At 43.0% G+C, this 17,230-nt stretch overlaps 1 protein-coding gene across 1 annotated transcript in view; it reads right to left on the reverse strand.

Moving 5' to 3' along the window:
- Positions 1 to 17,230, reverse strand: part of Tph2 (tryptophan hydroxylase 2) — a 104,561-nt gene that overhangs the window by 5,600 nt on the left and 81,731 nt on the right. The window contains exon 9 of the mRNA XM_006988965.4: positions 4,614 to 4,709. Within this exon, the coding sequence (XP_006989027.1) occupies positions 4,614 to 4,709 (96 nt within the window). The remainder of the gene's footprint in view (positions 1 to 4,613; positions 4,710 to 17,230) is intronic.

A 17,230-nucleotide genomic window follows, 5' to 3' on the forward strand; every position in this document is an offset into this window, starting at 1 on the left:
CCCTACATGGGATCGATATCCCTATTGCCAAGTTCAGCAATGTTCATCACACTTAATTTTCCTCAGTGATGCTAGGGCATTCTTGGTTTGCCTAAGCTGCATGGGTAAGGGAGCAGCCTCCTCCTTCAGCAGACACAACTGAGGAGTTTCCATTCCTCAATCCTCCAGCATTTTCTCTGTCATTCCTAACAGTGCCCACCACCACCTCCACTCCCTGCCTTCAAGAAAGGAAGGGAACAGGGAGGGAGGCTTGAGCTGCCCAAGCCAGTAAGGGCGGAGAGCTCAGCAGCTGAGTCCACTGACCTTCCAGGTAACCTCAGAAAACCTGCAAAGCCCCAGAGGCTCTCCTCCACAGCCTGGCAGTAATTCTGACCACCTCCCAGCAACAGCTGAAAGAGGCAGTAAATACAAATGATCATAATAAATAGAAAGCTGTTTGGAGAATGCTGATTAATAGCTATATAAAGGTAAAACCGGTAATTCACCATGCAAGGACATCCTAACACTAAAGCCCAAAGAACACCGGTAATCAAATTTGCTTAAACCTGAAACACAAGAGAGATGTATTTATATGTAATATTCCAGCAATTACTGTAGAGTGGATGCCGAGGCTACCTAATCTTTGCTCTGAAAGGAATAAAGAACTGGAATTCACCCTTATCCCTGGAAAAGAGAAGAAACTGCCTTTCACTTTTGAAATAGATTATTTTTTTCTTTCTTTCTTTTCTTTTTTTTTTTTTTTTTGTTTTTTGGTTTTTGGTTTTTCAAGACAGGGTTTCTTCTGTGTAGCTTTGGTACTTGTCCTGGAGCTCACTCTGTAGACCAGGCTGGCCCCGAACTCACAGAGATCCACCTGGCTCTGCCTCCTGAGTGCTGGGATTAAAGGCGTGCGCCACCACCGCTCAGCTGAAGTAGATGAATTGTTGAACGGCAAGGCTCACCCTTCACTGCCGGAAGTCATTTCCTCACCACCTATCGCCGTTTGAACGTGCAGCCTCCACAGGCACGTGTGTTTCCACACTTAGTGTCTAGTGGGTGGCACTGTTTGGGGAGGCATGGAACTTTCAGGAAGTGGAGCCTCGTTGGGAGGAAGTGAATCACTGGGTAGTAGTGTTGAAGGCTGTAGCTGAGCGGGGAGATATGAGCAAGGATCATCACCATCTCCCTCCACCATAGTCATCAGCCATTCCTACCGCCACGCCTTCCCCAGAAGACGGACAGCTTCCCCTTAAACCCGAGCCAAATGAACCCTCTCCTTCCTCAAGTTGCTTTAGCGAGGTGACAAGAAAAAGTAACTAATCCCGGTCCCAGAGTGAACAAACTTCACTGTTGGTTCCCCAACATGATAACCCCTTCCTCAGGACTTCCCTACAAGACTCTGTGTGTCACAGCTTGGGCCATCCGTTTGGGGCTTATGGAAGAAAATGAATGAATTCACAAGGAAGTAATTAATGAAAAAATAATAGACTCTACTGTTAGGTCAACTGTAGAATGGGGAGAAAAAGTGTGGCGTGACTGTTCTCTAAAATGATGAAAATGCAGAAAATCCCCCCTTCCCAGGCTTTTGGAGTTCCAACCAGTATGTCAACCATCATGGTGTGGGTAGTTTTTAATCAGATTTATGCTAGCATTCATAAGATTTTCCATATTTGATTTAGGTCTGTCTCTGAAAGAGAAATCAAGTGCTTTTTTTATGAAGAAAAAAAAATCAAGGTCCTCCTCCAAACTACAGATACCCGTCTTGGAAACACTTGGCCAGTTCTAAAGAGCAGCAACTATGCCCACAGGAAAATTACAGCACAAATCTTACAAGTTTTATGTTCCAAGAGAAAAGGTGAATTGTGTGTACTTAGATAAAAGTTATGAAGACTATACCAAAGCCTCCAGAAACTTAGAGACCATTGTTAGGGCCTCAGTTGGAGTAGTAGAAAATACTTTACTGCGATAGATAACTTCATTCAAAATTGTAAGGATATTTATACAAGAATTATGATAATGGTATTAATAAAGCCATCCCTACATTCAGGCTAGAACCATAGTATCTTTCTTCAAACAAAAAAAAAATATGATATACAGGGGAATGGAGGGGACTCAGAGTGCTTGATGCTCTTTCAGAGGATGAGAGGAAAGCTCATAACCCCCTGGGGGTCTGATACCCTCTCTGACTTCCATGAACACCTGGACTCATGTGCACATGCACACACACACATACAAGCAAACATAATTGTTTAAGTATTTAAATGAGCTGTGAAATGTTCTGAGCACTTACAGGAACGAGACAGACAGGAAAGAGAAGGGCTGCTAAGGAAAATTCCGGTGTTCTGTATTCTCTGTGAACAGTTAGAAGGTATTTCTTGTAAAAAGAACATCTGAATTGTAAAAATGGTCCAAAACAGCAATCATGGGGATGCTGGAGTGCTGAAATCTGAGACTGGAAGAATGCTAATGACCAGAGGTGATGGACCTGAACAGGATGTTGCACGCAGACAATGCCCTTTGCTATACATATTTCTAGCCGATTTCCATTTCTAGATGATTCTGTCCACACCAGTCAAAACAAAACCAACAGATTCACCCCAATGCTGCCTACACATGCCTCATTAACCAGACCAGGAGACCCTGTCAAAAGTTGGGGGCCATGAGAGAGATTTGTTTGTTTCCAGAATAATTTATAAACCCTCTGAAGAGAATGTAAATAGATGTAGCTCAGGAAGTTTTGTTTTCTGACTTTCTCAGGAGAACCAAGAAGAAGTCTTAGAGGGCATGGACTTACAGGGTATGGTGTCCTATTATTGCTGTAGGCTTTGGCCACTGTAGTAACATTAAATTTATTATTGTTGATGTTATTTTTTTTAAAGAGCCAGCAAAATGACTCAGCAAGTAAAAGGGCTTGCTCAGTGTCCCATCCAACCTGAGTATCATCCTCAGACCCGCGTGTCAGTGTCCCATCCAACCTGAGTATCATCCTCAGACCCGAGTGTCAGTGTCCCATCCAACCTGAGTATCATCCTCAGACCCGCGTGGTGGAAGGAGAGAATAAACTCCTCAAAGTTGCTTTCTGACCACACATGTACTGTGGAACACATACACATACACACATACACACACAAGTGCGCACACATACACACATGCAGGGTTTTGACTGAAGCCCGTGTGTTACACACTCCCTTGGTCCACTGCTCATGTGTGCATCCTCTCCATCCTGCTGATTCCTCAGGACTCACTGTGAGCAACAAGATTCTCATCAGGAAGCCTTTCTCAAGCATGGCCGATGATGTGCCAGACACAGTGGTCACACTTTTTCTATTATTTGCTTGGTTGTTTATCTGGCACTAATGTCAAGTCCTGGATGATAAGAGCCTCAGGCTGTTGAACCTAGAGCTCTGATACTACAGTCTGCACTTGGGTCTGGCTCTAGCACGTTCGTGTGTAGTTTAGGCAAGGGCTGTAATGGCTTTCCTCAGCTGTCTCATCTCTAACAATAATGACATCGGGTTCGTATAGGGACTGAGTTGATATGTGACAAAATCCTAAACTCTGTTTAAGAATTTGATAACTTCCGGTGTCATTTTCTTTGGATTCATGTTCTTCATCATTCTCTGTCTCTTGATTCCCAGTATCTGGCATGGTGCATGCCACCTGTAAGCATCCAGTGAAGGTTTTCAGGAGTGAATAAATTATCTAATTAATGAAGTTATAAAACTACAGACTCGATAAAACTGCAGTGAGATGGCATCTTTCGAGAATACAAATAAGCAAAACACCCCAGTAGCAACTCATTTCCCAGTCGTATTCTACAACAACAATCAATGCTGAAGAGAACACCCTAGGCTAGTCTCTAATCCTCATCTTAGACTGAATAATCAAGGAAAGATTAAGTTATTGTGAGTATAATTCTCCAGATTGTACATCATATTGCCTTCTAAATGCATCAAAACTTAACTAGAATGTTAAAATTATCAGAATGCTCCAGAACCCACCATTTCTAAATAAATGATCATTTTACTATTTAAAGAAAAGAAAAACAATTTCTAAGCATCACAAATACATGCTACATGCCTCCCTGACACTGTGCTTATTCAGCTTATTTTCTCTTAAACTGCTGATAAGCACAAGTATTTTAATTGCATTAATTTTGGAGAAGATGGAATATCCTCAAACTCCTCTTTGAGAGGTAGAAGTCCATGGAGCCATGAAGGACATGGAAACGAAAGTAGGAAAGCCAGACTTGCATCCCATGCAAGTGTCAATCAGGAGCATCCCATGCAAGTGTCAGTCAGGAGCATCCCTGTTAACTCACTGCCCACTTTCCAGCACTAAATTTAGATCAGCCATTTGTTTCCCAGCATTGGAGCATACATTATTTTGTCATTCCTGTTGATTTGGGTGCATGGCTGCTCATCCATTTGAGTCACACCACCAACCCAGAATGGCTTGACCCATTTTCAGAGGTGCAAAAAGTTAGGTCAGCACCCACATCTGAGGTGCCAGATCCTCTGTATTAAATATGTATGGAGAGCTGTGAGTAGAAATGTTCAGACCAACAAATCAATATCTTCCATGACCTTGAACCAGTTTGCTCGGGAAGGATATTCTCATTCACAGCTTCGTACCTTCAACTCTCCAATGGAGGAAAGCAGCCCTGCTCCGTATGCTCGTAGTTGACCTTCTTGCTTGCAAAGGCCAAACTCGATTGTGAAGAAATAACACTGGGGGAAAAAAAAGATGGACACACATTCAGTGAACTGGTCAACAAGTTCCTTCACAGAAGAAAATGGCACCCAAAATAAAAAGTTGCGCTGTACATAACTGCCTTACATTTTTAAATAAATTTAAATCAGGAGTATTTATTGTAATCCATTATCTTGCTGAATAACCCTGTTCTCGTTTATATACCTCAATAAACTTCTGTTTAATATCAGCACACAATTTTTGCAAGTTTTTTTATGATTAATATTTTAAATAACAATCCTGCCCTCAGCTGAAAGAATATGGGAAAATTATAAACCCCTAGGAGTCTTGGGAGTCCTGTATTCAGGAACTTTATGGATCAAAACATATCTCCTGTAATAATTTTAAAGTTATAAATTATAAAGTTGTAAATGAGTACATCTTCGTAACACGCCACAAAGAATATGGTCCTTGCACCTACCAAATTGTGTTTCCGTGGCATAAATAAGAAGATACGGAAAGATGAGTTGGCATCTAGTCATCTCAAATGTATGTATTTTTTTAATCTGTTTATTCATTCCGAAGACATGTATTCAGCTGGGGCGATAACTCAGAGAGTAGAGAGCCTCCTGAACACACACAAGCACCTGACTTTGGATCCCCAGCACTCACATAACAGCTAGGCATGGCAGCAACTTCTGTAACCCCAGAACTAGGGGAGGCAGTCAGATCCCAGGATCTCACTGGCCAGCCAGTCCAGGGAAAAGATGAACTTCAGATTCATTGAGCCCCTATCTCAAAAACAAAGGTGGGACAATAATACAGGGAAATGCCCGACATCAACTTCTGGCCCTCCTCACACAGGAGCAAGCACACCCATGTACATAATTACATACAAAACACACCAAAAAAAATATGCAAATAAACCTTTTTTAATGGCATTTGTTGAAAAGTTCCTAGGTGCCAATGCTTGGGAGATAAATAAAAGAGAGATCAAGAATACAATTATGTACTTACCAATCTATCAAAACTACAATGTATGTTTTTAGTAAAATCTTAAATGCATACTAACATATGCATATGTATATGCATGTGTGTGCATATTTTTTTTTAAAAAAGGACACAGTTCAGTGGGTTTAGAAGGAGAATCTGAGAGGAGCTGGGGAAGGGGTGAATGTAATTGAAATACATTGTACAAAATTCTCAAAGAAGTAGTAAAAAAGAGGAAAACAATAGTAGAATCTGCAGTTACTGCTGTTGTGTTCAAGAAATCAACCTGGACAGAAAAATGTCCGCTGCACAACTAAAAAAACGCACAATGCCATTGCAAGGGGCTGAAATCACACTGTTTTATTTCTCTAAGAGAAAAGTGAGAAGCTAGCAACACATAATAAGAATTGAATCAAATTAACACTGTCCTGCGTCCGTGGTGCTAGGGCAAGGAAGGTGTGGAGAAAGAGAGCTTAAACACTCCTGAAACGGGGCAGAAAATAATTAAAATTTCTAGCCCATGGCAGCTTGCTCTATTTTTATCCAAGGGTTGAGATGTCCTCTGACTCTGAAGGGTTTTGTTTGCTTTTTTAATGCAGGGGTAACCTCCGGGTTGAGTGGTCCCATGCTCTGCATAACTGAGCTGCACCCAAAGGACTGGCCACTTCCAAGCCACGGAGCGTCACCTCCAGAAGCTAAGCCTCCCTCCAGATTCAACTGCCAAAGAGGTCAAAATTATAGTCCATGCCAACCAACAACTCATCTGCGATGTCCACCGATACACCTCCTTTTACTGTCCCACATTTTCTTTGTGTTCTGATCTTCTGCTTTTTGACAACTCTGGGGTACTTTTACACATCATCTCCACACTGAAATATAAGCTCTATGCAGCAAGTATTACTTTCCATTCCTTAAAAGCAATGGAAACGCCAGCTCCTTTGACACTTTAGACTACATCGTTCTTTGTTCGGGGAGGTTGTCCTATGTGTTATAGGATGCTTAGCACCATTCTAGGTACTGATAAAATCCCCCGCCCTCAGGATTTTTAGTAGCTCCATAACGTGGCTGTTCCTCTTGGTTTTGTCAACTTGACACCAACCTTCAGATATCTCAGAAAATGGACTTTTAATTGAGAAAAAATGCCTCCATAAAGTTGCCTGGAGGCAAGTCTGTGGGGGCATTTCTTGATCGCTCCTAGGCAGGTGGCCCTGGGTGCTGTAAGAAAGCAGACTGAGCAAGCCAGATGGAGCAAGCCAGTAAGCAGAATCCCTCCATGGCTTCTACATCAGCTCCTGCCTCCAGGCTCCAGCCTTGAGTTCCTACCCTGCCTTCCTTAGAAAATAACTACAAGCTGTAAGATTAAACAAACCCCTTTTCTCCCCAAGTTGCTTTTGGTTATGATAGCAATAGAACCTCTAAGACAGTGGCTTTTTATTAAAACTTCTTTATAAAGAATTTGCAAATAAAAAAACATCGCATGTGCCAGGCGGTGGTGACGCACGCCTTTAATCCCACCCAGCACTTGGGAGGCAGAGCCAGATGGATCTCTGAGTTCGAGGGCAGCCTGGTCTACAGAGCAAGATCCAGGACAGGCCCCAAAACTACAGAGAAATCCCGTCTTGGAAAAAAAAAAATCACATGCTGAAATTAACCAGACCCAAAGTCTGTCATCTCAATGAACTTCTATACAGTTACAATAGCTGTGGAGCGTCACACTGGATTTGGCCCTTTCACTACTGGCTATATTTTTTAAAAGATTTATTTACTCATGTATTTTATGTGTATGAGTGCTCTGTCTTCACAGATTCCAATCCCATTACAGATGTGGTTGCTGGGAATTGAACTCAGGGACCTCTAGAAGAGCACTCAAGAGCTCTTAATTGCTGAGCCATCTCTCCAGCCTCTGCTATTGACTATGTTTTTATGCCCTGTTCACCATGGAATTTTAAAAGCTACATGAGAACATGTGTTTTCCAGTCAAAAAAAAAAAAAAAAACAAAAAAAAAAAAACAAAGAATGACATCCCAAATGCCCCCTGGGAATATGAATGAAACTGTCTTCAGGGCCTTTGTGCCTACTATTCCCTCTGGCAGGATGCTCTACTCCCTAGGTATTTATATAGTGGTCATTTTTATTTTTCAGTTGAAAGTTGGTTTGTTAGAAGGATTGCAACTTAAAAGTCTAGTCGTTGAGGACTTCCCTGACCACAAAAGTAGTCATGCTTCCTACCTAGACTCAGACTGACATGTTACATGATGAATGTCTTGCCCCTGACATCACCCTATCCATTGACTTCTGTTTCCCTTACTGACCATGTCACTCGGTAGCATGAGCTGTGATCAGATCAGAGACTCGCTTCCGGCTTCAAACTCTTAGCATTTAAACCAGAATCTAGCATAACATAATTGCTAGAAATATCTGTCGAGCAGGTGACTGAGTCCACGGATGGAAGTCACGGTCAGGAAGGATGCAGTCACATAGCTAAGAAGGAGTGGACTCCAGACTGAAACTCGAGTTCCCCGGTGGGTTTGTTTTCTTTTATTTCATAGAAGACACACACAGCTAACTTGTCATCCATTTGCTGATCCGTTCACTTTATACCCACCAATACTCAGCAAGCTCTTACAGTGTTTCAGGAATTAATATAAATCAATCAGGGATGGTATTGCGTCCTTAGGAACATTTTGTTTGTTAAAACTGAGCTCTGTCCTCAGAACCGCATGGTGGGGGCGGGGAGTGTGGAGGGGGAGACACACAGGACAGGATGTCAGGACATTAGAAATCGCTCTCACTGAGGTCTCCTGAGAACAACACACCTAAGAGCTGTCAACGTGTTAATGGTTAAAAATGAAACCCTCAAGTCTGTCAAACAAACAACTGTGCACAATCCTGGGCACAGGGAAGCCAAGTGCTCATATATCCACGGAGAAGCCCAGAAGACATGTGGTAATCCGGCCCTTCCATTTCACAAAAAACGGAAAATGTAAGCAGATGAGTGATTGATATCCAGGCCTCGTCTCAACAGTGACACTCACAAGATCTAGAGCTCAGTGTTTTACAGAGCTCGACACCAGCATCTGCCATCATTTAAGGCTTCTAAATAAAAAATTAGTAGGTGTAGGATTTTCCTTTATGGCCAAATGATGGGGAAATGAGAGTCCAAAGCAAGGAAACTGGAAGCTCCTGGTGCCTTCTTAGAGTGCCTTTGGTTTGCCCCCCTGATTTGTCTTGCATTTCTAGCTTGCCACATAACATCCTTGGAACCCTAATGCTGAATGTAGAATACTTTGTGGGGAAATGGGTTGCCATGTTCAAAGGCATCCCAAACACACATATGGAGCCAACTATGGGAGCATTTAGGTCAGCTATGAAGTGCATTTTTTAATTTCCCTCACATTACATCACTTGCATACATAATACATGGCCACAGTTATCATCCAAATCAAAACAGGCCAGAGAGCCTCCGAGAAAAACCTGCTGGACCAACCACAGCTTCTTCCCCCGGACTTGCCCTTCTGTCTGATGTCTGATTTTACAGCAAGAATGCAAAGGCCTGCTTTGGTTTGATGAAAGATCCAAAAGTTGAGTGATGGATGATCCAGTGTCTCTTTAGCTAATATGCTTCTAGAAGCAGAATGGCCTCCAAGGGAAGAGCCCTGTGCATCTCCCTTCCCACGGCTCTGATGCTCCCTGGCCCCTTACCTCATCTGGGAGTCTCTCCAAAAGCTCTGCCCTTACACAGCTCCATCTGTTCCTTCCCTGCCTACCTTCCCCTTTTGGCTCCCCTGAGTCCATCAGCAAAGAAAGCCCCTGGATGCAGCTGCTGCAGCCCGCTTTCCTCGGAGAACCAGACCTTTTGCTCTTTGAGACCGTTTTCCATTTTCAGCTCTGCATGTGGCCGACAGATAATAAGGAATGGTGAATTACATCCAAAACCCAAATGTTGGCAAATTGGAATTAGGGACTCGCTCGGGATGCTTCTCTGTTTCCAATAGTGGTGAATACCTCTTGTCGGATCACTGATTGAAGAAGGGACTGATCATGCAATTCTGCTTCCTGGCTTTGTATGCAAAGCCAGCTTCCAATTGAACTGGATGACCCCCGGGTAATGTCTTAGAGTTCAAGAATAACTAATTGCTTCCGGAAATTTTAAGAAAAATATTTATTTTCCTCATAGAATTCTCCAGATGTGGATCTGTAACATGGTCCCTTGAGATTTTCCAAACAAATATCCTACCTATTATCAGAAAATAAATATGCATAAGGTGAAGAAAAAACAAAAACAAAAACACCGAACCTTGTAAAAACACCTGCAAAAGAGAATTGCTGATTCTTGGCCGCTAATGTCTTTTAAACAGAAACAAAGAATAATAGTAAGACTCACACCTCCCAAATTGAAGGGTACCTTTCATCTACACTGATGCTCATGAATTCTAAATTTTATACGCTCTAGTGATATATAATTATTTGTAAATATTTTATTTGAATATAATTACATATAATCATTAGCTTAAAACCAAAACAGGAATGATAGATGGGACCTCTTCCACAGAAGAAAAGCAGAGTCATTTACATACACAGTCATTAAGCAGAAAAAGAAAGGCTGAGTGACAATTGAAATCCAAAGAGACAGCAGAACATACCTGAGTGCGCTCAGGAAACAGATAGGTCGCCCAATGCTGCCATCTTCAGATCACTACTGGTAATACACCGTTCTCAAAACACATCTGCCCAGATGGGTGATCAAAGTTTAAAAAAGACCAAATCGAGCGAGGATGTGAAATCACGCCAGCAAAATACAGAATGGTCTCATGGGATGACTGAAAAAATGACTCTCTACAACGCTATCCTTATGTTTGGTGTTAACATCCTGAAGGTCTTTCTGTAGCCATGCATTCCGGTTAAAGGGAAGTCCAGCTTCAACAAGGAATACTGAATGAAATAGACATTTTCTCTCCTTACTTCCCTGCTGAAGAGTCTCCCTGCCTTCCACCTCTAAAATCCCTTGTACACTTGGAAATAATTATGTTTCCCTTTTCTGGGAGGTACTTTGTTCTGATGAATTGCATTTAAATAGTGCCTAAGAACGTCTAGAATAAGGACACTACTCATTTCTCTCCCTCTAGGAAACAAGCTTAATTGTGTCACTTAACAAATTCCTGAGTGGATGAGAACATGAGTGATACATTTCCTGTCACCTTTCCAAAGATTTCATTCTTGCATAGTAGTCACATCTATTTTTATTTAATAATCACACACATCGTCTCAGATCTAGAATTCTACTATCCACTTATCTAGGCAAGGTATAAGAAGTTCACAAAGATTCTGAAAAGAGCCTGGCTGATGCTGTGGTCAACGCAGAAGCTGTGCAGTGAGCGAGTTCTATACACCGTTCTTATACAAGACTCCTTCTTCACACCCTTATTCCAGTCCTCGGTGGCCTTCTGCAAAATTCTAACCAAGCTTAGTTCCCGGGTTCCTAAACCCACTTAACATAAAAGAACAAGAACGAAGCACGGGAAGAGAAACCAGAAACCCCAAAGGCACAGAAGCATAGTATTCAGTGATTGGATAAGTGCTTCCAAACTTGGAGTTATCACTGGACAGTAGAATTTACCAATGACTTCAAAGCATTGACTGGGAACCTAGCCTGGCTTCCCCGAGCATTCTCATATGAGTTGTCTTCCCGCATACTAGTGAAGCAGACAGAGACGTGATTGGCTGCACGGTTTTAATGAGAAAACTGGGACCCGAGTTTCTGCAACTATTGGTTATGTTTATCAAACTCGAGTTTGATTCACACTTTAGACCCAGCAACACCGTTCCTCATTAGTGACTGAGGCTTCCATACGCAAAGCTATGGCAGCCAGTAAGAGAAACAGTATCAGACTTGGCCCAGTGTTCTGGGTGCCGGCACTAGAGCAGATCTGTAGATAAAGACTGCCACTGTACTAACAGGTCACAATTTAGACCAGACTTAAAATTTGGAAAAGAGGCCTGGGGATGTGGCTCAGAGGTAGAACATGTACCCAATATGTATAAGGCCATGGTTTCCATTCTAGCACCAAAACCAAAAAATGTGTGTGTGTGGGGGGGGGGGGTGCAGTGTGGTGTGTGGTGCGTGTATGGGGGTGTGGGGGTGGGGGTGGTACATGTGTGGCTTGTGTAGGGGGAATGTGGGGAACAGGTGAGGGGGTGTGGTGTGTGATGGGTGTGTGGAATGTGTATGTGTGCTCACACATACAAGCATGTGTGTTAAATGTTACTGTACTCCTCTTCAATTAAAATCCGGGGAAGAGATGTCCTCTGTTCTCTTGGATGGCCTAACATACTACAGATGAGGAAAGACGACCAGCAACAATCTTAAACCTTCCAGCAACAATCTTAAACCTTCCTGAATTTGATTCTCCCACAAATTTCTCGCTCTATCTTGAAATCACGGGCACTTTCCTGTCTTGGGTCTGGGAGAATTTAAAGCCTATGTTGGACTTTGATGGATGAATGGGTTCTTAGATGAGCTTTAAGGGAAGAAGCCACTGGAAAAAGGCGACCCAGTTCTTCCTGTAGAACCATGAGATTTGCAGTATCAGGAGAAGGGCTTACCAAGAACCCGAAGGTCCATCACAGGAGAGTGTATAATAAGATAAGCCAAGTCCCCAGGCCCATCTGCAACCACAGATGCTGCAGTTTGAAGAGAGAAGAGTTAACTTACTGGCATGGTGCTCACCCAGCATGCACAAAGCCCTGGATTTGATCTCCGACTCCACATTAACCGAGTACGAAAATGCACACCCCCTAATGTCAACACTGAAGAAGTAGAGGCAGAAGGATCAAGGCCAGCCTTGGCTACATAGTAAGTTCAAGACCAACCTCAGCTACATATAGTAAGTTCAAGGCCAGCCTTGCCTACATAAGACTGTCTCAAAGAGATTGGGGGCCTTGGCTACATATAGTAAGTTCAAGGCCAGCCTTGGCTACATAAGACTGTCTCAAAGAGATTGGGGGCTGGCGGGCAGAGAGGAAGAGGAGGAGGAAGAGTAAAAGAAAAAAAGTTTTTTTTCTTTTGCCAGTAGCCCTCTTCCAGCCAAAACCCCATGGAAAGAAAGAGAAAGCCTAGGATTTGAGTGCCATACTGTCAGCTACGAGTGACCCGAAGTTGTAAAAACAGCAAATGTTGTCTTAGTTGCAAGCACTTATTGAATGAATTAAAATGCAAAGTCCTAAGCTCCGAGGAAGCATTATGGCAAACCTTGTGGAAAATTGATCATCAAATATAAGAGGCACACTTAAAGATGGAAAAAGCGTCAGCAAAAAGGAAAAAAACAACAACTTTTATTGAAGAATGCGACGACACAGAGATTTTTCAGCACCCTGTGTTAGTGGGAATTTTCCTGGGTTTAAGTAACTGCTGCTCCTCAGAGCTTTTTGCTGCTTTAGGAATAAATGCACAATTTGTTAAGAGCCCTCTGGCCATTCAGTTTTACTACATCATCTTCAGCTTATCTGAGAGAATTTTCCATTTCAAAGAAGGCGACCTGACTTATTTTCATTTAGCACCTACTTTTTCCTATATGAGAATTTAATGGTATTTTTTAATGAAAAAAAGAAGAAGGAAAAGGAGGAAAAAAGGAAAGGAAGGAGGGAAGAAGAAGGGGAGAGAGAAAGGAAAGAAGGAATGAAGGAAGGGTGCTGTGGGAAGGTCTGTATGTCAAATCTGTTGCTCTGATTGGTCAATAAATAAAACACTGATTGGCGAGTGGCCAGGCAGGAGGAAGTATAGGCGGGACAAGGAGGAGAAGAATTCTGGGAAGTGGAAGGCTGAGTCAGAGAAACTGCCAGCCACCACCATGACAAGCCGCATGTGAAGACACTGGCAAGCCACAAGCCACAAGGTATAGTGGCAAGGTATAGATTTATGGAAATGGATTAATTTAAGCTATAAGAACAGTTAGCAAGAGGCCTGCCACAGCCATACAGTTTGTAAGCAATATAAGTCTCTGTGTTTACTTGGTTAGGTCTGAGTGGCTGTGGGACTGGAGGGTGACAGAGATTTGTCCTGACTGTGGGCAAGGCAGGAAAACTCTAGCTACAGAAGGGGAGAAAGAAGAGAGAGAAAGAGAGGAAGGAAGGAAGGAAGGAAGGAAGGAAGGAAGGAAGGAAGGAAGGAAGGGAGGAAGGGAGGAAGGGAGGAAGGGAGGAAGGGAGGAAGGGAGGAAGGGAGGAAGGGAGGAAGGGAGGAAGGGAGGAAGGGAGGAAGGGAGGAAGGGAGGAAGGGAGGAAGGGAGGAAGGGAGGAAGGGAGGAAGGGAGGAAGGGAGGAAGGGAGGAAGGGAGGAAGAGAGGAAGAGAGGAAGAGAGGAAGGTAGATAGATAATTGATCCCTGGCTTCTTCTTCCCATTCAAGTACTAATGGAAATACCATGTACTTATTTAACATCAGGACTACCTAAGCAATGGGACTAAGATAAGACCTATTTTAAGACACTTCCATGCATCTAGAACTCAGTGTCAAAGACCAGTGGTTCCCATAGGAATCCATACTAGGAATGTTATGTTGGAGCTATAAAGAGAGCCACCAAACCTGGAGACTAGCAGAAATTTGACAAAGGGCTGTGTGGTGGCCCAATTACACCTCTTCACTGTACCCCTGCCCTGGAGTCAAGGTCAAAACTTACTCAGGTGGCAACAGAGACTCCATGTTCCTGCCCCTGCCTTCTCCTGCCCATTACTTTGCTTCTGTCTTGATCTTTACACTTGTGTTTTCTCTGCCTGGAAATGCCCTTGGCATCACACAGCCCTTAGTCAAATCCCTGCTAGTGTCCAGGTTAGGTCGCTCTCCTTACATTCCCAACATACCTTTCCTAGTCCAGAGTCCTACTGAAACCACAGGTCTTCAGGCCTGTCCCCTCCCCGACACTAAGCTTCGTGAAGTCGGGGAACAAGATTTATCTTCCTATGGTACTGCTTCTGTTGACTGTCTGCCCTATCCCCTTAGCTGACACATAGTAGGTATTCAGCAAATATAGAAGCTAAGAAGGGAGTAAGGATAAGCAAAAAGATTTTTCCTGTTGGCTGTTGCCTAGAAAGTCAATGCCAGCCAACCTGGATCAGGAGTCGCTAATCTCAGCCAATTTTTCTAATAGTACAGGCTTGAAAACAAATGAGAACTTCTCTACAGTATCCCTCAAATAGATTTTTCACTTACAGGTTCGGAAATAGATCTGCCCACTGGTGACCTCATTCAACATTTTTCCTTCACAGTAGCCCCCATGTCGGTGAGGAAGGGAGAAGCTGGCTTCCTGGCCACAGTCAAGCCTTGCACATTGCAGGCCCTAAGCAGCATGACTAGAGGCTAATTGGCAGGCATTGCCTGCGGAAGCTGGGAAGCATGGTAGCCTGGTGTCTAAGTGGTTTCTGGCTTCCTCCTTCCAAGCCGTGACTCTGAAAAACTCGTGGATTCTGACATCTAGATCCTCATCTGAAAATGTCAGAATAAAAGTTTTTCAGTCTGCTGTTTCTGAAGGCTGTAGCCAACTGAAGCCTAGCCAGGGAAAATGCTAACGGTCTGTGGTCAGAGTGTGGAGGAGTTTATGATGTGACAGATTCAGGCACTAAAGTGCCTCCTAACCCAGACTATTCAAAATTAACAACTACAAGGAATTTCCATCAGTATCACCACCCAGACCTTCACTCAGCGGATGATAGCACACAAGATCAGACAGATACTATTTTTCTCCTGGAGATGAATCTCTAAGATGTCCATCCATCCAATTCTGCTTCCCACCACATCCATGGCTCTTTCAAAAACATATTATGAATACAGATAGGCTCCTCTTCATGCTCCATGGACTTGTAGGTTATTTTGAGTTTCACAAATCAAACACTAGTTTTATATTCGTGGCATTGCTTCTCGGACCCTAAATACACTGCATGAGCCCCATGGTAACATCTCTATAACACAGAAATTCACAGAATATGGATATGATTTTAAAGCAATCCCAACATCTTTTTCCAAAAGGCTTCACTGAACTCACTTCACAACAACTAAACTTTCCAGTGAAGACATACATACACACACACACACACACACACACACACACACACACACATACCACACACACTCACTCACTCACAATATGTGTCTCCATCATTTTCCTACCAGATGCATGGATCAGCATCCAATTTGTACATGTGCTTAATCTTCCTTGCACAGAAGACCTGCTTAAGCATATGCTACAGGTTTGGAGCTACCCAAGAACTGACTCGTAACCTAAGCAATTTTGCGCTCCTTGAAGGAGAAGAAAACTGATGAGCATATCCTCGGCCATCCATCCTTAGGCATGCCCCAAAAAATGTTCTGCATCAAATCACACATTCTCCCCAGATGTGATTTTAAAGGTCAGCTCTCCAATGCTCAGATAAAAAATGAGGTTTTTACTGACTTACAAATGAGCTGCGGGTTGCCGCTACCTTAAGAGGGTCATTTTATTTTTATCCCTACATTACCAAAAGCAACACCTTCTCAGACATTAGGGCTAACAACCTTACACTTACTGATTTCTTTCCAGGCAAGACCATGAATTCTAAAACATTGTGTGTGTGTGTGTGTGTGTGTGTGTGTGTGTGTGTGTGTGTGTGTGTGTAATAGTGTAATATTATATATATATATATATATATATATATATATATATATATATATATGTATATATATGGAAACTTGGGGGGAATGCATTTTTAACAGGAAAAAGCAGTTCTCAGCCCTCCATTGCACTAAGCCTTTTACTTTATGCTTTCAACATGAGGGCCTGTTTCTTTCCTAGTCACTAACCAATGCCTACGCCTGTCATCCTCTCTCATATTCACAACTGATACCAACCATCTGTATGTGTAAAGGGGGCTGAAAAGATGTACCCCCTGAATCTGAGTCCCTGTCCCATGATGGGTGGACAGTAACTGAAACTCCAGACAGCAGTCAAGCTCAGTTGAGCTTCCATCTCTAATAATAATCGCCACCGGTTATTGGAGCCTACACTTCACGAGACACAGGATTGAGGCTTTACATCATGCTCGCGGCAGCCCTGAGTGGAAGGCGCTATGGACGTAATGTCATGTGGATGTCTGAGCACACTGACTATAAATGAGAACCATAGTTCAAGGGCAGCCTCCATATTAATTCTGGGAAAGTTATTTTACCATTCTGTATCTTAGGGTCATTGGAGAGGGAGGGGGGAAGAGGGAGAGAGAGAGAGAGAGAGAGAGAGAGAGAGAGAGAGAGAGAGAGAATAACATAAAAAACACCTATTGAACTCTTACTATGTTTCAATGCTAAACCCCCCATTTTACAGATAGAGTTACTGAGACTCAGGTTAAGCAGCTTTGCGAATTTAAGGGACCATAAAGATGGGTTATAAGCAGATGATCATGGCCCCTAACTCTGTACAGTTTGCATTGCATTTTCAACGATGTCTTCTTTCCATTCCCAAAGTGACTGAACACTGTGGGACACTAGAATTGAGTGGAGTTCACAGCACCAGAACAGATTAAGGCCATCTTGCCTGCCCACAGCCATC

The sequence above is a fragment of the Peromyscus maniculatus genome, chromosome 18 (assembly GCF_049852395.1).
Source record: "Peromyscus maniculatus bairdii isolate BWxNUB_F1_BW_parent chromosome 18, HU_Pman_BW_mat_3.1, whole genome shotgun sequence".
NCBI lineage: Eukaryota > Metazoa > Chordata > Mammalia > Rodentia > Cricetidae > Peromyscus > Peromyscus maniculatus.